At 40.7% G+C, this 26,936-nt stretch overlaps 1 protein-coding gene across 1 annotated transcript; it reads left to right on the top strand.

Moving 5' to 3' along the window:
• The first annotated feature begins 660 nt into the window (after positions 1-660).
• Positions 661-23,925, top strand: ACAT1 (acetyl-CoA acetyltransferase 1). Its single transcript, XM_081241449.1, has 12 exons — positions 661-802; positions 10,487-10,534; positions 11,609-11,726; positions 12,007-12,102; positions 12,310-12,410; positions 16,190-16,333; positions 17,107-17,257; positions 18,243-18,338; positions 20,054-20,167; positions 21,033-21,097; positions 22,785-22,942; positions 23,475-23,925. The coding sequence occupies exons 1-12, from the start codon at positions 731-733 to the stop codon at positions 23,593-23,595; spliced, it is 1,284 nt and encodes a 427-aa protein (XP_081097575.1). The 5' UTR covers positions 661-730; the 3' UTR covers positions 23,596-23,925.
• Positions 23,926-26,936: the final 3,011 nt, after the last annotated feature.

The raw sequence follows: 26,936 nt of genomic DNA, 5'->3' as shown, positions 1-26,936 counted from the left end.
GCTGAAGATCCAAAATTAAGCAATGGGTTTCCAAAACGTGAGAATATCATACCTAACACTTACATCATTCTCTGGAAATAGGTACAGGAAAGCAATGCCATGTAATGCCATCAGTTCAGACCCCAGCTCTACAACTTTCCATGCAATCATGGAAAAATAAGTTAACTTCTTTGTAGCTCAGTTATCTCATTAGTTAAGGGGTGGATAATAATAGCATCTAATTCATGGAGTTTTTGTGAAGGTTAATATAATTTTATTAATTGTTCAAAGTTAGGCATTAATGTTTCCTATTCCTCTTCTTCCTCCTACTAAGAAACAATTGCAAAATTATCTCATCATAAATGAAAAGCTAACTGGATTGCTTGAAAATATTTTCATGAATTTCCTTTGTGCTTTGTGGGTATTAAGTGAGAGAAGCAGGCCCAGTGAACAGAAAAGGCCCAGATTACACATAAACCGCTGGTCTCAGAAGGTCAGAGTAGTGGAAAGGGAACCTGGCACCTTATCAGTTGGCTTCTAAGCCAGCGCCTCCTGCCACGCGCCGCTCGGGCTTCCCAGCGCCAGGCTCCGCCCCACCCCTCCTCTGCTGCCGGCCAATGGCCGCCGGCCGTCGCGGCCCGAGGCTGCTATTGGAGGAGGCGGCCGGGTCGGCGCTTGAAGCGGGGTCAGGGACCCGCCTCTCGCGATCACATCTCTCCGCTGGTAACTGTCCGCTCCGCGCTCGGCCACTATGGCTGTGCTGGCCGCTCTTCTGCGCGGTGGCGCCCGCGGGCGCAGCCCCCTGCTTCGGAGGCAGATGCAGGTGAGAGGGACTGGGACTCGGGACTCGCCTCGGAAGTCTTCTGCCTGCGGCCTCGCGGCCGGAAGGAGCCCTAAGTGCAGGCCTGAGGAAGCCCCCGGAGGGACCCACGCCCCGAGAGCCACGCGCTCAGACTTGCCGGCTCGTACAGGGCGTTTCCATTCTCAGGGCTCTCCCGGATCGTGATAATTGCTTTCCAGTGTGTCAAGTGGGGCAGGTATTTTGACAGGCAGAAAGGCGCGGGCTTGGTTCTGACCTTGTCCGACGGGTAGGGAAGGCCCGTAAAACTGGTTTCGAGCTTTTCTTTAAAACATGTTTGTGAGCGTTATTGCCAAGAGATTTTGATTTCATGCAATAGGTAATCATGATGGGCTTACAGGGTGATAATAAGAAGATGTACCGACTCGGAGCAACTTCAAACCTATCAGGGAAAATAAATGGCTACTCACTTTCTTGATGAGTAATGCTTACGTATTAAGGGCGTCCAGAGCCGTGTTTCTCCTCTGGCTGTTGTGTTTGGGGAACACAGGAGCGACACCCTGGAAGAATTTACTATTTTCCGTACATCAAAGCAAGCTAGCTTGCACCACATGTTTAGGGTCTGGCAAAAGCTAAGGAGTAGGTAGAGAAGTTCAGGGTGTGGTTGGTGAAGCGTGACTTTTCCAGTTTGGTTGGAGCAATAAAGTTTGAAATCCAGGGCTTCCCTGGTGGCGCAGTGGTTGAGAGTCCGCCTGCCGATGCAGGGGACACGGGTTCGTGCCCCGGTCCGGGAAGATCCCACATGCCGCGGAGCGGCTGGGCCCTTGAGCCATGGCCACTGAGCCTGCGCGTCCGGAGCCTGTGTTCCGCAACGGGAGAGGCCACAACAGTGAGAGACCCGCGTACCGCAAAAAAAAAAAAAAAAAAAAAAGTTTGAAATCCAGTCATATTGTAAGAGTTTGGATTTGACTTAAGTCAGTGAGGACCGTTGATATTTTTGCTCTTGTCATAATTAGAGGTATAGGAGCACTGAAGTGGGGAAAAAACTATTGTCTGTTAGGTGTGATGTAACTTGAACTGGTCTGCTGGCAGTAGGAGCTGAAAGGGAGGAGCACTGTGCAAGAGATTGTGAAAGAATAAGTGTAGAACTTGACAAATGCAGAGTGAGGGTGGGAGCCAAGGGAAAAGGAAGAGTCTAAAATTAATCCTGGGTGACTGAGATAATAAAAAAGTCAGGAGGAGTGGGTTTCCAGGAAACATGAGTTCTTAGCATATTTGTTAGTATGTTGGAAATCACGAAAATGTACCTGGGTCATCCTGAGTTTCAACCAACATTTACTAGTGAATTAGGTGAAATAAGTACTTTAATTTTGTAAAAAACAAAACATAAACCAAGTGCAGAACCCTCTTAATTTATAGTTTAACTGGGAGCTTAAAATCAAATACAATTGTTGCTGATGAGAAAAATGAAGTTGTAGGTTATGTAGCATATGATTTGTGGTGTTCATTTAATTGAACTCTAGGAATTAGTTGTATTGGTTGTTACTTGAATTAAGTGGTCATTTAATGAACCATGGAAATCCGTTTGTTTTAACAGGTTTTCAATATTCAGTGCCATTTTGTGTAATGGAACTTGATCTCTAACCCATTAAACTGGCTTTTTCTCTTTTGCCTTCAAATACACACAGGTCTCCCTTACAGTCAAGAAACCTTTATGGACTTTATCAGAGCTTGTTGCTTTCCAGCTGGAATTGCTTTTTTCTTATGGTCAAAAGAGTAGTCCTCCTCGTCACCTTCGTTTACATCCACTTCTTAAACCTCTGCAGTTAGATTTCTGTACTGCTCAACAGAAGAATACCAGTGATTTTCTTTTCCTGTATTTTTTCTTCTTCTTGACTTTTCTTTATACTATATTTGACACTTTTGACCATTCCCTCCTTTCAAGTCCTGTCTTGCTATTTTGAACCAAGATAATTTTCCTTTAATAGTCAGACTTAAAAAAAACCCAGAACATCCTGCATTGTGCCAGTTCTGAGCCTATTTGTTCCCAGATTCATCTCCTGTTCTCTTTCTGTATTGCTGTGAGGCCGACCCTTGCAGGTGCCAGCATCGTCTGGCTTCTGGCTGGGTTCAGAAACTGGTGGAAGATTGGGAGATAAGAAGGGAGAAGTCAGGATAATTATTTTTTTCCTCTCTCTGCCTTAGATTGTGTTTCTGACAATGTCTGCCAGTCCTTTGCTTCTTGCTTCTGCCAGGTGACCCTGACCCCTTGGCTTTGGTAACCCTGCTTCTTCCCTTGGTCTTAACAGCCTGAGCAAGCTAGTGGCTTCCTGTTGCTAATCTCTGTGCTGCTGTCTCCTGTTCTCAGCTCTTCTGTCACCTGTACATTTATTTATTTATTTTAAAATTTATTTATTTATTTATTTACTTATTTACTGATGGCTGTGTTGGGTCCTCGTTGCTGCATGTGGTCTTTCTCTAGTTGTGTCGAGCGGGGGCTACTCTTCGTTGCAGTGCGTGGGCTTCTCATTGCAGTGGCTTCTCTTGTTGAGGAGCACGGGCTCCAGGCGTGCGGGCTTCAGTAGTTGTGGCTCGCGGGCTTAGTTGCTCCGCGGCATGTAGGATCTTCCCGGACCAGGGATCCAGGCTGTGTCCCCTGCGTTGGCAGGTGGATTCTTAACCACTGTACCACCAGGGAAGTCCCTCACCTGTGCATTTAATTCTCTGCATTAAATTCTGTTTCACATAGAATGGTTTTTATTTTCCTGGTTGAATCCTGATGTATACTCATGGTTTTTGCATTCCCTTCCCATTCCCTTTCATCCTGTGGCGTTTTGAACCTCAGTTCTCAGGCCTTTCTTATACAGAAAAAAAGAACAGAATGTGTTGGTAAGCAAGTAAGTGGTGATAGTGATCTGATTGGCAGTAAACACCCAAAGAAATGGATAGATTCAAGAGATAGCATGGAGATAGAATCTGTTGAACTTAATGACTGATCGGCTGTGAATGGCTGAGAGAGGAGTTCCACAGGCATTGATGAGCCCAGCTACAGCAAATGTGTAGACAGAGGAGAGAAGAGGGCTTTGTACAGGGCCTTTGGGAGACACAGTATTTCAGGACAGGCAGAACAAGTGGGAACCCGCGAAGGTGAATGAAAAGAGAGGACAGTGTTGTGGAAGAAAACCAGAGGAATGTAGTGTCACCTGAAAGCCAAGGGAGGGGAGATTTCCAAGAAGGAGGGTGTATTAGTTTCCTTGGGCCATTGTAAGAAAATACCACATATCAGGCAGCTTAAAACAACAGATATGTTGCATAGTTCTGGAGGCTAGAAAGTCCGAAATCAAGTGCCTCTTCTGAGCTTCTTGTGGTTTGCTGGCAATCTGAGTTCCTTGGTTTGTAGATGCATCACTCCAGTCCTCTATCTGCACGTGGCAATCTTCCTGTGTCTTCACTTCCCTTCCCTGCGTCTGTCTCTGTGTTCAAATTTCCCCTTCTTATAAGGACATCAGTCATCCTGGATTAGGGCCCACCCTAATGAACTTATTTTGACTTGATTATTTCTGTAAGGACCATATTTACAAATAAAGTTACATTCTAAGTTCCTGGGAGTTAGGACTTCTTTTGGGTGGGGCACACAATTCAACCCATAACAGAGGGAGCATTCAACAATGTAAAAATTTAATATAACAGTGTTTATATAAGATTTTAACAAAGGAATTATATAAATGAAATACATAAAATGAACATATACATAAAATGAAAAGTGTTGATTGAAATTAGCATAACTGTTTAATACTTGGAGAACTTTATAAAGGCCTGAAGAAATACAGACTTGGGATATCAGTTTTATGTAAGGGAACTTTGCTTCCTCATACAGACAATAATATGCATAAACACAAGGTATTTTGAGTACTAACTGCTAAATCCTCTAAGAAGTTGAAAAATTTTTTAAATGATTAATCTGTTTTCTCAAAATGTTTCCTTGATAATGGCTCAATTTCTAATTCATTTTACTGATTTTTACAGTTATTTTGGCATATGGATAGTTTTCATGAATTTGTCTCCTGTGAACAGAAATAATGAAAAATTAGTATCACTGATGACACGCTTGATTAGTGAAGAATATCATAAGCAAATCATTAGTTATTCAAAAATAGTGCAGTACTTTGGAAAGAGCAGTTGCCTCAGCTTCCTAAATTTTATTACTATTTAAAATATATATATAATATGTATAACAAATATATAATATGCATAATATATAATATGTAGATATATGTATAATATGTAAACTATATGTATAATAGAGTGAGGCTGCTTGGATTTGAAATCCCAGGTCTGCCCCATATTGGCTCTGTGACTCTGGGCAGGTTACTTGACCTGCCTGTGCTTTAGTTTCCGTACCTGTAAAATAAGAATACTAATGTCCACCCATTGGCTGGTTCTATATCTAAAACATATTCCATGTACATCTGTTTGTATCCACCCCTCCTGTGACCTCCCTAGCACTAGCCACATGAGCTCTTGCCTGTTCTTCCCTTTTTCTACTCCTGCTCCTACAATCAGTTCTCTATACTTCAGCCAGAGTGGTCTTTTTATAATAGAAGAGCCTTCAGTGGCTTCTCATTGCACATAGAATCCAGAGTCCTCCTGGCCTCTTTGGTCCCTGCTTGCTTCCTTAGTCTCAGCTCAGACTGTGTTCTCCTGAGTATGTGGCTCCCGCTATGCTGTTCCACTTTCTATACTTAGCTTGTGCCGTTTGTTTCTGGGCCAAGTTTGTTTCTACTTCAAGGCCTTTGTCCTAGTTCTTCCCAATGCATCAAATGCTCTTTTCCCTAGATCTTCCCCAGGCTGACTCTTTTTCTTAATTTATTTATTTTGGCTGTGTTGGGTCTTCGTGGCTGCGCGTGGGCTTTCTCTAGTTGCAGCAAGCGGGGGCCACTCTTCGTTGCGGTGTGTGGGCTTCTTATTGCTGTGGTTTCTCTTGTTGCGGAGCATGGACTCTAGGCGCGTGGGCTTCAGTAGTTGCAGCACGCAGGTTCAGTTAGTTGTGGCTCACAGGCTCTAGAGCGCAGGCTCAGTAGTTGTGGCACGTGGGCTTAGTAGCTCCGCGGCACGTGGGCTCTTCTTGGACCAGGGCTCGAACCCATGTCCCCTGCATTGGCAGGCGGATTCTTAACCACTGCGCCACCAGATGGTATGATCTGCCTCCAGATGTCACTGGAGCTGAGAAACTGAATATTAAAGAGTCAGCCTGGCACAGAGCAAGAGTGGCATGAGTTTGGAAAGAACATTAGAAAAGAAGACAGGGGCTTCCCTGGTGGTGCAGTGGTTGAGAGTCTGCCTGCCGATGCAGGGGACGCGGAAAAAGGAAAGAACCTTAGGAGGCAGATCATACCATGCAGGTCATCAGGAGCTCCAGTTCCAGGAGCCAGGAACTTGTAGGATAACGGAAAGACTGTGGATATCATTCTAAGAACAATGGAAAGCCATCAAATGATTTTTTTTTTTTTTTTTTTTTTTTTTTTGCGGTATGCGGGCCTCTCACTGTTGTGGCCTCTCCCGTTGCGGAGCACAGGCTCCGGACGCGCAGGCTCAGCAGCCATGGCTCACGGGCCCAGCCGCTCCGCGGCATGTGGGATCCTCCCGGACCGGGGCACGAACCCGCGTCCCCTGCATCGGCAGGCAGACTCTCAACCACTGCACCACCAGGGAAGCCCCATCAAAGGATTTTAATCAGGGGAGGTATGTGATCTGATTTACATTTGTGTGTGGGGGGGGGGGTTGTTTTTTTGTGTTTTTTTTTTTTTGGCCACGCCAGGCAGCTTGTGGGATCTCAGTTCTACACCAAGGATTAAACCTGGGCCACTGCAGTGAAAGCACCAAATCCTAACCATCGGACCACCAGGGAACTCCCTGATTTACGTTTTAAAAACCGGATGGACTGAAGAAGGGAAGTTGGGGATGCAGGAAATGAAGTAAAAGGCTGTTACAGTAGCAAGAGATGGTGGCTGGGACTAGGTGGCATTAGTGCAGATGAAGCAAAGTGGAAGAATGTAGGTATATTTTAGACACACTATTGACAGTACCTGTGGTAGAGTATCTCTAGGTATTAGGCAGAGATGGAGGGTGAGTCCTAAGATTTTGACTTAGCACCTGGGCAGATTGTGATGTGATGTCTTGAGGAGGGAAATGCTGGAAAGAAACTAGTGTTCTACTTTTCCGGTTATCACAGCGTGAGGCACCATGAGCAGCAAAGTCTCCCATGACACCCTCTATGAGGCGGTACGGGAAGTCCTGCATGGGAACCAGCACAAGCCCCAGAAGTTTTTGGAGATGGTGGAGCTTCAGATCAGCCTGAACAACTGTGACCCTCAGAAGGACAAACGCTTCTTGGGCACTGCCAGGTTGGCACCATTCTTATCCCACCGAGCCCTCAGCATCCCTGTGCCTGTCTCCTCCCTTCAGGCTCTGGTTGAGGCTGAGATGGCCAGGCACATGTGGCACTGAAGTGCCCAGGTAGTTCAGACCCCCTGCTCCAGGCAGGTGTGGCTGGACAGACCCCCCACACTGGGTCTTAAAACAAGAGGGGAGGGACTTCCCTGGTGGCACAGTGGTTAAGAATCCACCTGCCAATGCAGGGGACACTGGTTTGAGCCCTGGTCCTGGAAGATCCCACATGCTGCAGAGCAGCTAAGCCCGTGTGCCACAACTACTGAAGCCTGCGCACCTAGAGCCTGTGCTCCACAACAAGAGAAGCCACCTCAATGAGAAGCACGTGCAACGCAACAAAGAGTAGCCCCTGCTCGCTGCAACTAGAGAAAGCCCACGCACAGCAATGAAGACCCAACACAGCCAAGAAATAATAAACAAACAAACAAGAGGGGAGGTGTGGGGAGGCCTTGGCCGAGCCTGCCGGCTAGTTTGAGAAGCCAGACTAGCTGTTGGTGAGTGTGGATGCTCTGGGCTTAAGTCCACTCCCTGCCCCAAGTTCTCCATATGTGTTCTGGGGGACCAGCAGCATTGTGATGAGGCCAAGGCTGTGGATATACCCCACATTGGCATCAAGGTGCTAAGGAAGCTCAACAAGAATAAGAAGCTGGTCAAGAAGCATGATGCCTTTTTGGCTTCAGAGTCTGATCAAGAAGATCCCACAAATCCTGGACCCATGCCTGAATAAGGCTGGCAAGTTCCCTTCTGTGATGACCCACAATGAGAACATGGTGGCCAAAGTTGATGAAGTGAAGTCCACGATCAAGTTCCATATGAAGAAGGTGCTGTGTCTGGCAGTGGCTGTTGGCCACATGCAGATGATGAGCTGTGTACAACATCTACTTAGCTGTCAACTTCCTAGTGTCATTGCTTAAGAAAATTGGCAGGGGATTTCCTGGTGGCACAGTGGTTAATAATACACCTGCCCATGAAGGGGACATGGGTTTGATCCCTGGTCTGGGAAGATCCCACATGCTGCAGAGCAACTAAGCCCACACGCCACAACTACTGAGCCAGCGCTCTAGAGCCTGCGAGCCACAGCTACTGAGCCTGCGTGCCACAACTACTGAGGCCCATGAGCCTAGAGCCCGTACTCCGCAACAAGAGAAGCCACCACAAGGAGAAGCCCACGTACTGCAACGAAGGGTAGCCCCCGCTCGACACAACTAGAGAAAACCCGCGTGCAGCAACCAAGACCCAACGCAGCCAAAAATAAATAAATAAATTTATTAAAAAAAAAAAGAAATTGGCAGAACATTTTGTACATTAAAAGCACCATGGGCAAACTTCAGAGCCTGTACTAAGGCACAGCTTCATAAACCACACTCCCACCATTAAAAAAAAAAAACAACTAGTGTTCTAGGGTGGAAATTGAGAGACATGAGTTGGACATTAAATTCAGGCTATCAAGTTGGCACTTGGATATATGAGTCTGGAGGTCAAGGCTGGAGATAGAAATTTGGAAATCACCAGGACATAGTTGCTGTTTAAAGCTATGGGGCTAGATATGATTAAGGAGACAGTGAAGATGGAAAATTAAAAGGGGCCTGGAACAAAGCCCTGGGACATTCCAGCACTTAAGAAGTTGGGAAGAGGAGGATGAAACAGCAAAGAAGACTGAGAACAATAACTAGAGAGAGAAGAGGGAGACTATAAGATTGTGTTAAAATGGAAGCCAAGAAAAGGGAGGGTTTGTGTAGTGGTTTACACATATTACCTCATTTGATTCTCACAACAACCTGTGGAAAGTATTTTAGAAAACTTAATGCTCAAGAATACTCAGCTTGTAAGCCCAGGCTCTTAACCACTGTGCGTGTTTCCCCAAGGAGAAAAGTGAGTCCCAGGTTGCTGAGAGGATGAGATGAGTATAGTGAAGTCTTTATTGGATTTTGCTATCCAGACATTGTTGATCTTGCTCAGAGACAGCAACAGGATAGATGAAAGCCAGATTGGGTGGGGTTGAACAGTAAATAGGAGGTGAGGACAAGGAAACAAATTGTAGGTAACTTGTTGGAGAACTTCTCTTGTACAGAGGAACTAAGAAATGAGGTGAAAGCTCAATGGGAGTCTGGGTTAAGAGGTTTGTTTTTAATTCTTTCAGGTGGGAGGAAGCTTATTACTATGCTTACGGAATAATCCAGGAGTAAAGGGGATGAATGATGTTGGGGAGAGGGGAGGGATAACGGAAGATGTGGCATCTTTGAAAAGGCAACTGGAATGGGATCCAGGGCAAAGTGGAGAAACCAGGGAACCATCAACTAAACAGAACCAGAGACTTTAAAGGGGTTTAGAAAAGGCCCTTTGATTGCAAGGAACAACATCCCATTTCACACTAGCTAAGTAGAAAGGGGCTTTTTTGAAGATATACAATAGGCAAGCTCTTGGACATCCAAGGTTAGGAAATAAAGTAAAGCTGGCCTTGCTGGAACCCTAACTAGAAAATCACTAACTATGTTATCTTCTTTTGTCTCTTGTAGTGTGGCATGGTCTTTTCTTCCTTTTCTGAGTGTATATGTTCCATTCCTTTGCTCCCCTGCTTATTGTGGCTTTTCTCTTTGCTGTAACCTCTGCTTTTACATGGTGTTGCTGACTAACTCCAGTCCCTTGGGCCTTTCACTTCAAGTGCCCATCATCATTCAGTTGATCGGGTCTCTCAGAGTGCTAGCTTGGTTCAAAGTCCATTCCATTTTTGGTCCTGTCAGCTCTGGCCAATGGGAGGAGGATGAGAATCACCCTGTAGGTACTTAGGGCCGTCCCTTCCAGACCCTTTGGAGAAAGGGGTGTAGCTGGAGAGGCAATGACTGGCATCTTTACTACAAGTAGGAAATTTTAATTCAGAGCTGGGTCACAGATAATATGCTAGAATCCTTCAGTGTAAGTAGGTTATATAAGCAGCAGCCCAATTTGGGCTTACTTAATTTAGAACTTAGATTTAACTGAAAATTACATTTTATAAAGCTTATACTTAAAAAGGCTTAGAAATTTTAAGATGATAAATTAATCAGAAGGTAAAACATACATTTCCAATGAACAGTTAATCAGATGAGAATATTACAAAAGTAGTAATTTTAAAAATTGTAACAGTGATATATGCGAACAGGAAAATTTGGAAATTAAAGTATAATGCAGCAAAAAGAAATTACCATAATCCCATTAGTGAGAAGTATAAAGTGATGCAGGTTAATATTTTTTACATCATAACAAATATTTATATTACAGGAAATAAGATATGTGGAACGAAGTTATGTATCAAAACCCACTTTGAATGTAAGTATAAATTTAAATTGTGCTTTAAAATTTCAAGAATTTAAAGGAAATGTAGTCTATTAAAAATGCATATTCTAAAGCATGTATAGATGAGGGTCAGCTTGGGATGATTCAGTGGTTAGGAATAGCTAATTATTGAAATATTAAGTCAAACTCCCAAATTACCATAAAAAATTTCAGTCTAGTGCCCTGCATAATTTCTGCTTCTTCCCCAATCATTGTCTATGGTAAACAACCTTCTCTAAAACTAGGCAATGTTCTTCCTTTACTTTTGGGAGCCCCCATTATATTGTGTTGGTTGGTACATTGCAGAGGCCATATGGAAGATACTAGAAGAAAGGTGCTGAAGGAGACTGGGGATTAGACAGGAAGGACCATCACCTGGTCACCTAGTGCTTCCTGAGGGGTCCTCCTTTTGTTTCATAACGGTTCCTAAAAAGACTTAGTAATAGCCTTCGACCAGAATCTAGGGAATGGTTCTCTTATTATCTATGAGAATTTATGCATGTATGTATGTATGTATGTATTTATCTAAGAGCATGTAGAAGGCAAGCGTAAGGAGAGAATTGTTAAAATAGTGTTTTGCAATATTTAAGAGAGCTTTTATCTTTTTCTTAAATTTTATATTGTCTTATTAATAGTTTAAGAAATTATGGCTCTGGCTGTGTCCTAGTTAAGTGGTATGGCCCCCACTAACATACATGTCTTGACCCTAGACCAGAGTTTCCCTTCAGTAAGGAAGCCCTTTAATTAGGGCTTTTTATGCAGTTAACAAGGGTAAACTGATCATTTCTTAAATTTTGACTAAGGAATAGAATTGAACCTTAAGCTTCTGGTCTATGCCTATTTTAGAACTGGTTTTTCTTAGGTTTTCTATTAGGTCTTAAATCATAAAGTACCAGCATTGAACTGATTTTAGTGCTGTTCTAATATTATTTTCATCTTTGATGGGTAATTAGTCATTCATAAAAAGTCTGTTTCTTGGATAATATATCTATGAATTGTGTATTTATGAAAGATGATGTGGGTAAAATATTTAAATATAATAATTTTTACCATCTTCTGTCTTGCCAGGAAGTGGTCATAGTAAGTGCTGCAAGAACACCCATTGGATCCTTTCTAGGCAGCCTTTCCTCTCTGCCAGCCACTAAACTTGGATCCATTGCAATTCAGGGAGCCATTGAAAAGGCAGGTTAGTAGTTGCTTTACTTTTTGTGTTGAGGGGTAGTGATTCAATGGAACAAATATTTATTTTGCACTTACTATATACGTAACACCTAGAAACGAATTAATGCCTACATTTCTGAATTCCCTTGAAAAGAAGTCCTTGTACTAGAGTGTTACGAATGAAGCTCAAAACGGACAAGAAAAAGAAACCATTCCTGCTATATAATGTCATGTACTTTACTAGGTAATTACTAATTATTAAATTGAATAAAATATGGAAATGTCTTTTTGATTTTTTAAAAAAGGGATTCCAAAAGAAGAAGTGAAAGAAGCATACATGGGTAATGTTCTACAAGGAGGTGAAGGACAAGCCCCTACAAGGCAAGCAGTACTGGGTGCAGGTATTAGGACTACATTTTTGCTTTTACACTTAAATGTTTGACATGGCAAAATGGAGGTCATTTCAGCTTAAATAAAATGTTAAATGCATAATAGACTTATATTGGCAGAAGAAATGTTGCAGATTATAGTTTAACATCCTCTGTTTTATTACAGTTTATTTGAAGAATATCTTTGTTTTTCAAAAGTATGATTTGTATTGGTTTTAGGCTTACCTATTTCTACTCCATGTACCACTGTAAACAAAGTTTGTGCCTCAGGAATGAAAGCCATCATGTTGGCCTCTCAGAATCTTATGTGTGGACATCAGGTAAGAAGTACCTTCTTTTCCATTTTATAGCTAAAATAATATGCAGTGCTAAAAAACACTAAAAATCTAAGCATATTCATACTCTAGAAGTGAGATTCTTTCTCATAAGTGCAGTTGCTGTGTTGTTTCAGACACTCAGGAGTGTCTGGATTTGCCAATTCCATTTGAAGTAGAGGTCAAAATGATAGCTCAAGTGTCTGGTATTAAAAAGTAGTTTTCAGCCAGGACGTTTTAGTCTCTGGGTGCCCCTTTACTTAGAGATTCTGGTTGATTTAAGATACTGTAAGTTTTGTCTGTGCTAGAATGAGTGGGTTTTTATCATAAATGAGAATAAGGTGCTGACCCTGGGAATCAAATCATTGATTGAGCCCAAAATTGATGACTAATTTATAGTTCCTTATGTTCAGGTTCAGCTGTAAAATTGTGCAGGCTTTCTATTGGCCTTGATGATTTTGATCTTGTCTTTACCTGAGACTGAGCAAGAGATAGGCTGCTCAGCAAACATATGCTGGATGTTAGGAGGCTAGACCTGGACACGTAGACCTAAGAGTTTATCAGATCCAAGCCTTTTTTTCAGTTGAGGAAAGAGGTTGAGAGGACTACAAACACAGTTACAGGGGTAAAATTAGAAAACAGGTGTCCCTATCCCTGTCTAGTGCATTCCAGCCTATCAGGGTATAACACACCAAGGTAAAAATCAGTTGTGAGGTGTTTGCAGATTATTTCTTACATGTACAAAAATCATAATTATGCATACCCTTGCTGTTACTCCTCCCTTGCTTTGTTTCCAGTTGTAAGGCAAGCCAAAGAGAAAAAAAGAGTGATACCTGATACACATGCTAAAAACTGAGATGGTATAGAAAAGTATAAAATGAAAAATCTTCTTTCTTCTTGCCCCACTTTGAATCTCTGACTTATTCATCACTTTTTTGTATATTCTGCCACCTAAGCGCAGAGAAACTTTGGAGAAGTTTCTTAGACTCAGTGCCCCATGTAATGTCTTGGAGATCATTCTGTATCAGCACATAAGATAGGACTCTATTGAACTGAACAACTATAATATACTTATGGGTCCTTATTGAATGGACATCTAGGTTGTCTCCAGTTCTTCACTATTTTAAATAATGCTGCAGAGAGTACCCCTATGCATATATCTTTGTGTACTTATAAATACTTAAATCAATTCTTGTTAATTCACTGTACTAAGCAGTATAGTGTAGTGGTTAAGAACAAAAAGTCTTGAGCCAGACTAATTTCAAATGCTGGTTTTGCCCATCATTAGCTGAGGATCTACTATGTGGACATTCACTGGAGATTGGTGAACAAAACATTAAAAAATGTCATCATGTGCAAGTCTGTCTTTTGGAAAAATTCCTAAGAGGAGAATTTTGGAGTCAGAGATTTTAAAATTTTGATATTTTCAAATGCTTTCCATGAAAGTTATACCACAGTTACATATTTTCCAAAGCTTATGAGAGCTTGTTTGCCTATACACAAGGTAACACTGACATCAGGTATTACCAAACCCTTGTCAAACGGTCATGAGATTGTTTAGATGTTTCAGAACGGTTTGAATGACAAGGAAAATTTTGTCTCAGTTGATTTTTTTGTGGTTCTCTAGCAAATGCTTTCAGTTAGTGTTCTTTGATTCATTTGTGCATGTATAAAATTATCTGACTTAGAGGAATACTAGGAATTGCCTTATTTTAAATATTATCTGATTTTGGAAAATGGTCAATTTTATTATATTCTGTAGAATAATTGATAACTTAATTTCTGTCACTTATTATTGCCATCATCCCCAGAAAATACTCAGTATTTCAGGATAACAGAATAAAACTTATATGAGAACTATTTGAGACTCTCCATTATTTGAAAACAGGCAAAATATTTAGGTTTCTTTGGTATAGAACTTCTGTTTGTCTTTATTCTTTTTTTTTTTTTTTTTTTTTTTTTGCGGTACGGGGGCCTCTCACTGTTGTGGCCTCTCCTGTTGCGGAGCACAGGCACCGGACGCGCAGGCCTGATCAGCGGCCATGGCTCACGGGCCCAGCCACTCCGCGGCATGTGGGATCTTCCCGGACCGGGGCACGAACCCGTGTCCCCTGCATCGGCAGGCGGACTCTCAACCGCTGCGCCACCAGGGAAGCCTGTGTCTTTATTCTTTTTTTTTTTTTTTTTTGCGGCACGCGGGCCCCTCACCGCTGTGGCCTCCCCCGCCGTGGAGCACAGGCTCCGGACGCGCAGGCTCAGCGGCCATGGCTCACGGGCCCAGCCGCTCCGCGGCACGCGGGATCCTCCCAGACCGGGGCACGAACCTGCGTCCCCCGCATAGGCAGGTGGACCCTCAACCACTGCGCCACCAGGGAAGCTCCGTGTCTTTATTCTTGATTAAAGACTGTGAGAATATAATATTGGCTTTGATTTTATATTTTACATTAATGTTTTATATTAAACTATTTTTAAAAATTAGCCCTTATAATGCAAATGAATTTCTTTTGTTAATCTGTAATTACAGGTTAGTTGATTAATATTTATTAAACTTCTGCTATATATGCCAGGCACTAATGACATAAAAATAGATATGACAAGGGTTTCTGGCCTCACAGGAGCTTAGTTTAATGAGAAGATTTGACACATAAATATAGCTACAGTACAGTGTAATATTAATAAAAGCAATGCACAGTAATTGGGGAACACAAAAGAAGGAAGGGAAACTGTTCCAAAAAGGTATAGAAATATGTGGTCAGGGAAGGCATGAAGTGGCTGTGTTTTGATTAGTTTTAAAGGAAATGTAGGTGTTTTACATGTTGGTGGATAGGTCAGAAGTGCAAAGGTGGTGTGAATTAGCACAGTATCTTTGAAGACTTGATTTTCTTTTTGGCTGCACTGCGCGGCATGTGGGATCTTAGTACCCCGACCAGGGATTGAACCCGTGCCCCCTGCAGTGGAAGTGCAGAGTCTTAACCACTGGACCGCCAGGGAAATCTCTTGGAAGATATTTAAACAGTTCTGTATGACCTCAGGTGTAGGTCCAGGCATGAGACTGGAAAGGGAACGAAAGACAGATTGTAAAGGGCCTTATGTGCTATGCTGGTGAGTCCTGTAAGGAGTGGGATGACCAGACTTACAGTCTAGCCAGAATGACTCAGATGAGTGTAGATGACACTTGGGTGGAAGGACAGGCTGCATATCAGATGATCAAGTAGAAAATTACTATAGCTATCTGGGAAGACTTGATTGGGAGGATCACAATCAAGGAAGTAAGATTATTTCCAAGGACTGAGATTACATTTTTGTCAGTGTCAGTGAAATGAAGGGTTAGAAGAATTTCAGAAGACGGTTCTACATTAAAGATTCCTGGCATTCTTACTAATGTCTGATTCTGATCTTAATTATCATTACACGTTTCAGACCATTTCCTTTTACCAGTGTCAAGAGGGTACTTCCTATAGTGACTGTATAGCAAATGTTTAATAAAGTCCATGGAGAATACTTGTTTGTTGTAGCTGTGTAAAGGGTATAATGGGTTTGCAACTACAGTTGACCCTTGAACATGGATTTGAACTGCCTGGGTCCACTTAATGTGCAAATTTTTTTCAATAAACACGTACTACAGTTGAATCTGTGGATGTAGAACCATGGATAGGGAGGGCCGACTGTGAAGTTATACATAGATTTTCAAGTGTGTGGAGCGTTGACGTTCCTAATCCTGGTGTTGTTCAGAAGTCAACAGTACCACTTGAATTGACATTGGGTTTTTGTGTGTTGCTGAGCAGGATGTGATGGTGGCAGGTGGGATGGAGAGCATGTCCAATGTTCCCTACGTAATGAACAGAGGAGCAACACCATATGGTGGCATAAAGCTTGAAGATTTGATTGTAAAAGATGGGCTAACTGATGTCTACAATAAAATTCATATGGTAATTATTGCTTTTTAATGGAGAAATGCCATGTATATAAAATACTGCTTGATTTTAAATATATATATATATATATTTAATTTAATTAATTGATTTTTATTTTATTTATTTATTTATTTTTGGCTGTGTTGGGTCTTTGTTGCTGCATGTGGGCTTTCTCTAGTTGTGGCGAGTGGGGGCTACTCTTCATTGCAGTGTGCGTGCTTCTCATTGCGGTGGCTTCTCTTGTTGTGGAGCATAGGCTCTAGGTCCGCGGGCTTCGTTAGTTGTGGCTCACGGGCTCTAGAGCACAGGCTCAGTAGTTGTGGTGCACGGTCTTAGTTGCTCCACAGCATGTGGGATCTTCCTGGACCAGGGATCAAACCCACGTCCCCTGCATTGGCAGGTGGATTCGTAACCACTGCACCACCAGGAAAGTCCAATATATATATCTCAGAAACTGAACTGAAGGATATAAATGTTGATTGAGCCATTCATTTTAGGAAAATGTTCTTCTAAGCTCATTGCATCAACTTGGTTCAACTGTTGAATAAATTGCCCCACACTGAAATAGGACATTTTCTGACATTTAATAATGGATTCCATAGGTGTTTAATTATTTGTCTTCAAAATAGCAACTTCTGGGCTAATTCAAGTATTTGAGGATGAGACATGAGTAAAAAAGTTACCTAGTACAGAAAGAAGTATATTTTAAGAAACTAAATTTAACTACTAACCACTATTTTATGTTATGCAAAGTTAATTAGTTTTTTAAAACTTCCAACTTCTATCAGGGCAGCTGTGCAGAAAATACTGCAAAGAAGCTGAATATTGCACGAGATGAACAGGATACTTACGCTATTAACTCCTATACCAGAAGTAAAGCAGCATGGGAAGATGGAAAATTTGGAAATGAAGTTGTTCCTGTCACAATTACAGTAAAAGGTTGAAGGATAAATAGATTCTAATTTTTAGTAGACTTTACGCGTTGCTAAATATTTTATGTTTAAAAAATGTCATATTAAAAAATATGAAGTGGTCCTTATCTTTGAGGAATTATGAACCAGCATTTACCCAGCATTTATCCATTTTTATCTTTGTTCATTTCAACTGAGGACGCTGACACTGCTGCTTATGGTTATTAAAGGGAAATGTTGCTAATTCAGAGGTAATATTTAATTTCTAATATAATATAATTTAATTTCTAATATCATTCTTTCTAATATAAGCAACAGACAACACACTAAGTTAAGTGAAAAGGGGGGATTTATTAGAAGGCCACTTGGGGATTCGTCCCAGAACTGAAAGATGTATGGCAGCAACCAGTCAGCTCTGGGAACTTCAGGGATTGGAAGTGGGTAGTCAGTACCATTAGGACGTGCTGCCTCGGCTTTTCCGTGCTGCTTTTGTTCTTCATTGTCTCAGCCTTCCTGTGGTGCTGCCTCCATCTCCAGGGTCCCATCTGTAGGGCTCTCAGTCACAAAGGAAAGAGACCTCCTCACCAATTGCAGCAAAATAAATCCACAGTAAAGACTCAATTAACTTGGTTTGGGTTACATTTCGATTCTAGAAATAATTACTGTGATGAGAATGATGGAGTACCAAAACTTATCCAGCCTAGGTTGGACATCTACCCCTGGGGTTAGAAGAATGAGGTCTGTGATCATAGAAGGAGGCTGAGAGAAGAGAACGGGATGTGGCTAAACAGAAGACTTAAATTGCATCAGGCTACTTAATAAACTCTTCTTTAAGACACTAACAGAAATTATTGATGGTAGATTCTTGAGTGGAATTTACTTGGGATGGTTTAAGGTATGTGGGCATACAGGGAAGCACAGACTACCAGGCACCTTGTGTACCATTTCTTACTGAGCAACTAATTATTATCTTCACTGCTAAGATTACTTAATTTAAAAGATTTTTGTTTTAGGTAAACCAGATGTAGTGGTGAAAGAAGATGAAGAATATAAACGTGTTGATTTTAGCAGAGTTCCAAAGCTGAAGACGGTTTTCCAAAAAGAAAATGGTTAGTATTAAGAAATGAAGCATAAGAAAAAAGAGTCAGTATACCATATCTAGTCTTAGAACTGCCTAAGGATTTTTAAAAATTCTAGAAAACTAGATGGTATTTAACATTTTCAATGTATCAGGCTCAAGTGAAGTTAACAAAACATATGATATTTATCCAAAGTATATTTAAAATTGCTTAACAGTTAATATTTTGTTTGTGTGTCTCTTTGAACTTTTTTTTATTAATTTTTATTGGAGTGTAGTTGATTTACAATGTTGTTGGTTACTGCGGTACAGCAAAGTGAATCAGTTATGCATATACACATATCCACTCGTTTTTAGATTCTATTCCCGTATAGGTCATTACAGAGTATTGAGGTAGAGTTCCCTGTGCTATACAGTAGGTTTTTATTAGTTATTTATTTTATATAAACAGTTAATACTTTCAATATATAAAGCCTCTGGAACAGGTTGTAGAATGATGTAGAACAGTTTTTCATATGCACTTCATCTCGAAAGTTTTTCGTGATATGAAAGTCAAGTCTACATATTATGTTAAATATCTGTAAGCCTCTGGAGGACTAAGCTGTTAGCTGTTTTTCATTGTTGTACCTCTAGTGCCTGGTTCTCAACAAATAAATGTTGAATGTTAGTGTAAATAGGATCCCAGGTTACTAAATCCTTTGAGGAAAAAAGGTCAGTTCTGCTTTTAAAATTGGCTGTATACAGCTGCGATAATAATCTGAAATAACTTTTTCCCATTTTTTGATTGAATTTCTCAATACTAACTATAGGAGTGGATTAATCTTTTTTATTAAAGCATCATATAAAAATTTATATTGCAGGGAATTCCCCGATGGTCCAGTGGTTAGGACTCCGTGCTTCCGCAGCAGGGGCACGGGTTTGATCCCTAGTCGGGGAACTAAGATCCCACAAGCCTCACAGCTCGGCCAAAAAAAGAAAAAAAAAATTTATATTGCAAAAGTATATTTTTATAATTTTAGCAGCAGTCTATTTTAGGGTCTTCATTGGTATTTAAAAGAAAACAGCTTAATTGACATATAATTTGCATAGCATAAAATTCTCCTGTTTAAAATGTACAGTTTAGTGACTTTTAGTATTCATTTAACTTCAAGTGATTGTAGAGAAGAAGAAATATCTGATTTTGACACTGATTTGCAAAATATATAATGAGTGCCTGCTCTACTGTGAATAAGCAAATACTTAGTGTTTGTTAGGAAAAATATGAAGTGGTCCTTATCTTTGAGGAATTATGAACCAGCATTTACCCAGTGCCATCACACATGCCTTTTGAGGTAGCTTTGAATAAACTGTTACAAAAAACTAACGTAAGGGGACTTCCCTGGTGGTCCAGTGTTAAGACTCCACGCTCCCAATGCAGGGGGCCCGGGTTTGATCCCTGGTCTCAGAACTAGATCCCACATGCCACAGCGAAGATCCCACACGGGGCAGCAACTAAGACCCAGCGAAGCCAAATAAATAAATAAAAATATATTTTAAAAAATCTAACATAAAAAGGCATACTGACATTAATTGTGTTATACACATACACATATAATTATGTGTATTTTCCTGAGGGCAGGAATTATCTCCATCCATATCTTCATGCATCTAGCAACCCAGGCAGTATTCTGCAGAAACTTGTTAAATTGATCCAAACGAATTCATTGTGAAAGAATGTTCTGACGTCATGCTCATTGATACTTTCAGGTACAGTAACAGCTGCCAATGCCAGCACACTGAATGATGGAGCGGCTGCTATGGTTCTGATGACTGCAGATGCAGCCAAGAGGCTCAGTGTTAAACCACTGGCAAGAATAGCAGGTAGAAAATGTTCTGAACTTGTTTATTCCTAAACCCCTATATTCTTCCTGAAATTGAGGTTCTTTGCCAGTAATATTATACGTAACATTGAAGTTGGCTATTTCTGTCTGTAGGTTGTACTTTGTGACAGAATTTAACTAGTACATGTTTTAATTGAGATAGAACCTCCTTCAATATTTTCGTTAGGATTTGATTTATATAAGAGAAAGCTTTTAAAAATCTTTCCCTATCCTGGATGATGTGTGGGAGACTACAGGATACACGTTTTCCCCTGGCACTGTGGGGAAAGGTAGCCAAGTAGAGTAAAAAGACTATGGGCTTAGGAGTATAGAGATACAAAAAATCTAATTGTACTGGCATTAATTATTAATTGTGTGGTCTTGGCATGTCCTCAGTCTCCTTAAGACTTTTTAGCTGTAAAATCTGCCTTGCCTTCTTCATAAGGAGTTAAACAGATACCGTTTTGTTTAGATCATGGTTTCTTAACCTCAGCACCATTGACATTTCACAACAAATAACTGTGTTGTAGGGGCTATTCTATGCATTGTAAGATGTTTAGCAGCTTGGCTTCTATCCACTAGATACTACAATAAGTGGCATTCCACCTGTGCAACAACCAAAAATATCTCTAGATAATGTCAGTGTCCCTGGAGGCAGTTCCCCCTAACTCCCTATCTGTGAAAGTCAATGGCTTAGATGACTGGTATAATCTTGTAAAGTGTAGAATCTTAGAAAAGGCACAAATACATTTAAATACACTACAAGGTTTAGGAAACTTGCATTTTTGCCTATTATATGAGTTGTTAAGATATAGCTTTGGGTGCTTGTAAAAAGATTTTAACGACCTATTTTTTTTTTAATAAAGCATTTGCTGATGCTGCTGTAGAACCTATTGATTTTCCAGTTGCACCTGCATATGCTGTACCTAAGGTGAGAACAAAATAACAGACCATAACTCATTGTGCCAATTTCTGGTTTTGCTTATACCAAGGTTGCGTGTTTTAGATTTTACATGTTATTCATCCACCAAAGCATAGAGGTAGCTTAGTTTCAAATCTTCTCACTTCTCCCGAAAACAATTAGAGAGCAACAAGGATAACAACAACAAAAGTAAAGGGGCAACCCACAAACTATATTTTCAGTGGAGCAGATAAAAACTACACGATTGAATTCCTTGTGTGGGAACTCACATACCTGGAATGGCAACCGCAAAGTGGGAGGTTGGTGCAGCAGAGAAAAGAAGGGAATGCTGAGGGTCCAGGGTTCTAGTATTCAAAGCAAATATTCATTACTAGAAGGAGCAGTCTTCATCCTGAAAGGGAACTCCTGGGAGCTGGTCTTAGAGTAAAACTGGAGATGGAGAGGACCTATCTGCTCCAGTTGTCAGTCTGAGTCTTTGTGGGAAGTTACTAAGGGGTCCCAGGACAGGAGACAGTGTTGTGTTGGTTTAGGGGTTAAGGGATCTCAGAAGACTCCAGCAAATGTTCCCTTTCAGAAGTAGAGGGCCTCACCCTGAGAGAAGATGTCTGAGGGTGGCACCCAGATTTAAAAAAAAAAAAATCAGTGGGGAATAAGGATAGAGAAGGATCAGAAACAACAGGGAGTGATGATCTGTCCAGAGGTGGCAGATCTCAGAAAGCAACACAGTTATACAGCTTCTGAAAGTGAATGTGCATCACACTGGAAAGGAAGGGTGATAAACATTTCTCAGCTAGATTCTGAGAGCTAGAAAAGTGGCTACACTTAGGTACCATGTTTTGTCTCATGGCGTTGGAACTAGAGGAAGGTGTTTGAGCTGTACAGCTTAGAAAGCTACCTGAGCCTGCTGGAGGAAGAGAGCAAGGAGGAACAAAAGTTTCATGTTAATATTATTGTTGGCTCAGAACAAAAAAATTTCTAAAGATAAACACCCTCCTGCAATAGCTGAGGAACTATCAAAACAAGAGATCATATAATAAGACTTTAAATAAATCATTTACAATGAAAATACGATAGCTCTGAATAACTGTGCCCCAGATAACCCCACAGCAATGTTTATAAAGCAGAAACTCTAGGGGATACAATGAAAAATTAGTATGAGACTAGTATACCTCTTTCATTTGATAGATAAAGAATCTAGAACTAAGCAACATATAATTAGTAAAGTAGACCTTAAGAATATTTGTCAACTATGTACCCCTAAATAAAGAGCACGTGTTTTTCAGTTATCCATGGAATGTTCAAGAAAATCAAGTTTTCTCTCTCCAAAATAGAAATACCATAATGCAAATAAGTCTTTGATTACAATGCAATAAGATGAGAAATTAGGGCATTCCCTGGCAGTCCAGTGATTAGGATTCCACACTTCCACTGCAGGGGGCACGGGTTCGATCCTTGGTCAGGGAACTAAGATCCTGCATGCCATGCAGCACCCCCCAAAAAATCAAAAACAAAAACAAAAGATGAGAAATTAAAATCAGAAAATAAAAGGGCCCTTCCTCCTGGAAACTAAGAAGCTCTATATTTATGTATTACATCAAAGGGAAATATAAACGAAAATTGCAGAATTTCAAGAAGATAATGAAAATAAGTTTTGACTTAATTACCTGAACATACTCTGTATTTTTAAAAAATTTAGGTTCTTAAAGATGCAGGATTGAAAAAAGAAGATATTACAATGTGGGAAATAAATGAAGCCTTTAGTGTGGTCGTACTAGCAAACATTAAAATGCTAGAGATTGATCCCCAAAAAGTGAATATCAATGGAGGAGCTGTTTCTCTTGGACATCCAATTGGGTAGGTAAAATTATAAAGAAAAATATATCTAGGTTAATGGCTGCCTTTGTATATTCCTATCCAAACTTAAACTGCTTCATGATAATTCTTGTTACTCTTGGTTTAACAGTTTTTCTTCCCACCCATTCTTCATAAGGCAAATACTATTTCTGATAGGATCCCCATTGAACACAGATCTGTCACATCTGTTCCTTGAAAAATAATATTGTTTTATGTTGAAGAAGATAATTTAAGAGTAAAATCTATGCTTGGGCTTTTCAAAAAGCTGTAACCATTCTTGGGGCTTTCCTGGTGGTCCAGTGGTTAGGACTCCACGCTTCCACTACAGGAGGCATGGGTTCGATCCCTGGTTGGGAAACTAAGGCCCTGCGTGCCGCTCAGTGCGGCCAAAAAAAAAAAAAAAAGGCTGTAACCCTTCTTGAAACGAGTCTCCCAAGTTAAAGTAGTTAAATTCAGCTATAAGTAATAGCTAATTTGGTTATTCATACAGTCTATAAACCATTAAAGTACCAAAATGCTTTCTTAATCCTAGGATGTCTGGAGCCAGGATTGTCGTCCATTTGGCTCATGCCTTGAAGCAAGGAGAATATGGTCTTGCCAGTATTTGCAACGGAGGAGGAGGTGCTTCTGCCATGCTGATCCAAAAGCTGTAGACAACTTTTGTTGTCTAAGGCAACAACCCTATGTAGCCAGAAAGGCCTGCTGTAATCAGGGTGACTGATTACCCTGGGTCAGCCTGTATGAAAATAATCTGTTTCACTTTTTATTATTTTCAATTCTTTTTAAAAAAATAAGATAAAAAATCAAATCCCTAAACCTTTTGAGATTACACAGTAATTTTTTCTTCTACTTTACATTGTTTCTAATCTTGAACACATTTTTGTTATAAGGCTGTACTGTTTAAAATACCACTGTGCAATATTACTGACTTATAAGTAGCTAGAAGCTTCCATTTTAGAGAATAAATCTTAATTTACATTTTTGAGGACTGTTAAAGATTAAGTGAATGTTATCTGTCACTAATTTAGATTTAATAGACCCTTCAAAGTAAGAGCAGTTATTCTGTGCAAACTAGGAATGCCTCATATCATTAGTCAAGAAGCCAAAGACTGTAGTGTTGCTAGAAACAGGAGGAACCCATGTGCTCAGGTCTGAAGTGGGTGCAATTTCTCATAACCTCATCATTCAGAATTTGTTTGGGGGTGGGGGTTAGGGTTTTTGCTCTGAATTACTACAGTAGCACAGAGAGTGGGAAAGAAGGTGGAAACTAAACTGCTCAACTGAATGGATTTCTGAAGGGAAGAGATCGCCACTTTCATTATGCCACAATGCCTGTTCTTAAGCAGAAGATGCAGCACAAGTATCTTGAGTTGCATCTCATCTAGAAAAAAACACACTGTAGGCAGGGGCTATGCACACGAGCCTCAGCTGCAGTTCTGAGAAGGGAAACCTGTTTAAGTTGATGTTGACAATAGTTGGGGAGTAGAGGGGACAGAAGAGTGGTATTACATATGTCTCATGGCAAATAATTCAGTGAATTATTCAGTGAATCCTTATCTTTGAAGGAAAAAAAAGATAACATGGAAAAAATTGTTCTTAAGATTCAAAGACTACTTTCAAAAAAATCTGTATAGTAATTACAGCTCCCTTTTGCAGCTCATATGTGCTAAGTACTGTCCTAGAGGCTTTATTTGTATTAACTCCTTTAATCCTCACAAAAACTCAATAGGGTAGGTACCATTATTATCCCTCCTATAAAAATAAGGAAATTGAGGTGTGGAGTGGTAGAATAAATTCTCAAGGTCAAATACCTCGTGAGTAGCTGAGATGGATTCAGTTCCAGGCAGTCTTACTCCAGAGCCCAAGTTCTTAACTCAGTATGTTTGGCTTCTCAGTCTCAGATAAGTATCTGCCCTAACTGTAATAGGAACTGGGTAAAATACATGGGAAAAAAAAAATCCAACCGCAAATATTTAGAATACTTCATTGAAGATAAGCAGAATTAACAATGAATCCAAAAGTCAGTCATCTGGAAAACATCTGGAAAACTTAAATCTGGGAGAAAATGAAGAGAGAAAAAGAAAAGACATAGAACCAACAAGTAAATGGTATTTATTAAAAAGAAAAAAAAAGGTACTCTGAAGGATTACTTACAATATAAGAGAAAAACTCAGATGTTTACTAATTTTACAGATTTTACTTGTGCAGATTTAGAAGGCCTTATTTCATTAACAGAATTAACAGAATCACACTAATGTTCTATGGAAAAGACAGTAAAGAAAACAATTCTTCAAACAGCTAGGTAGAAAAATTGGTAACCTTAGTCCTTATTTCTATAACTGTCAGAAGACAAGTGACAAACATCTACATATTTTTATTTTTTATTTATTTATTTTTTTAATTAATTTTTTTTTTTTTTTTTGCAGTACGTGGGCCTCTCACTGTTGTGGCCTCTCCTGTTGCGGAACACAGGATCCGGACGCGCAGGCTCAGCGGCCATGGCTCACGGGCCCAGCCACTCTGCGGCATGTGGGATCTTCCTGGACCGGGGCACGAACCCGTGTCCCCTGCATCGGCAGGCGGACTCTCAACCACTGCGCCACCAGGGAAGCCCACATCTACATATTTTTAATGGAGTAAGAGTGATAAAGATACTAGAAGGAGCGTCTAGGCATGCAAAAGCTTAGAAAATGTAGCACTGTGATGTTTCCTCCAAAAATGACAAAGGTTTATCAGCACATGGAAAGAATAATCAAGAATTTGGGAATGTGAAAGTTAAATTTTTAAAAAATGATTAAGGACTGACTAGGGAGCAAGGGAAGATAGTGGTGAAACAGGGGTTAAAAATATATATATATATATACATATATATGCTAAATAAAGGGAAATGCCATTGGAATGTAAAAAGGAGGTCCACATTTTAAATTAGAAGATAAAAGCTTAGAAGAACCCAATTAGAACAACCCAATTACAAAGTAAAAGATGGCTGGTGTATATCACAAATGATTAGACATCAAGGCAGAAAGTTTTAAAATAGGACAAGAACTATTCCCTGTAAAGAAGATTACACAAAATGAAGTTATAGAGAACCCAAAGAGGGTCATAGAAGAAGTGGCTTTTATGAAGGATGACATGAGAATTTAGCATGCATTTAGGAGCTGATTGGCATCCTCCCTGGAGACTGGGGAAGCCAGCAGATACCACCTCTATGTTCTCACTTGAGCCCAGTACACATCACCAATATCTCACTAAAAGGAGCTTATACACATCTGGTGCCCCAGCTTTTGCAGCTGCCACCGAAGGGAGAGACCCCTGGATCACCTGGCTCTGATAGCCAGCAGGTTTTATACTTATGGGTGCCACAGAACTGTAGCAAAGAATCAGTCATTAATGGGTATAGCAGCCCTGCCCACACCCCCCAAGGGTACACCTGGGCCCAGTGCAGAAGCAACATAAAAAAAAGCCCATCTAGTTTTCTCCGTGAGAGGGCCCTAACTACATACTTTCCCAGTTGCTGCCTACAAGTACAGCTTTCAATCAGCTTGCATCTAGGTACAGACTGCAGTCTTCCTCTTTGGGAGCCACTAAGAACAAAGAAGGCAGCATGGAAAATCACAAATGTTTAAGAGATAAAGAGCTCTGGTCAGGCTGATGTATAAGGTTCTCTTACCTAAGATCACTTTGTCAAGACAGAGAGAGGTGGCTCTTTTATCTAAGGTACAGAAACCAACACAGAGAGTCAAGGAAAATGAAGAAATGGGAATATGTTTCAAACAAAAGAATGAGATAAAACTTTAGAAACAGATCTCAATGAAACAGAGACAAGTGATTTACCTAATAAAGAATTAAAAATAATGGTCATAAAGATGCTCACAGGGCTTCCCTGGTGGCGCAGTGGTTGGGAGTCTGCCTGCCAATGCAGGGGACACGGGTTCGTGCCCCGGTCCAGGTAGATCCCACATGCCGTGGAGCGGCTGGGCCCGTGAGCCATGGC

This window comes from Mesoplodon bidens, assembly GCF_964165515.1.
Source record: "Mesoplodon bidens genome assembly, chromosome: 7".
In the NCBI taxonomy this organism is placed as follows: domain Eukaryota; kingdom Metazoa; phylum Chordata; class Mammalia; order Artiodactyla; family Ziphiidae; genus Mesoplodon; species Mesoplodon bidens.
The sequence above is the reverse complement of the archived record's forward strand: the minus strand, read 5'-3'. Positions and strand labels throughout refer to the sequence as shown.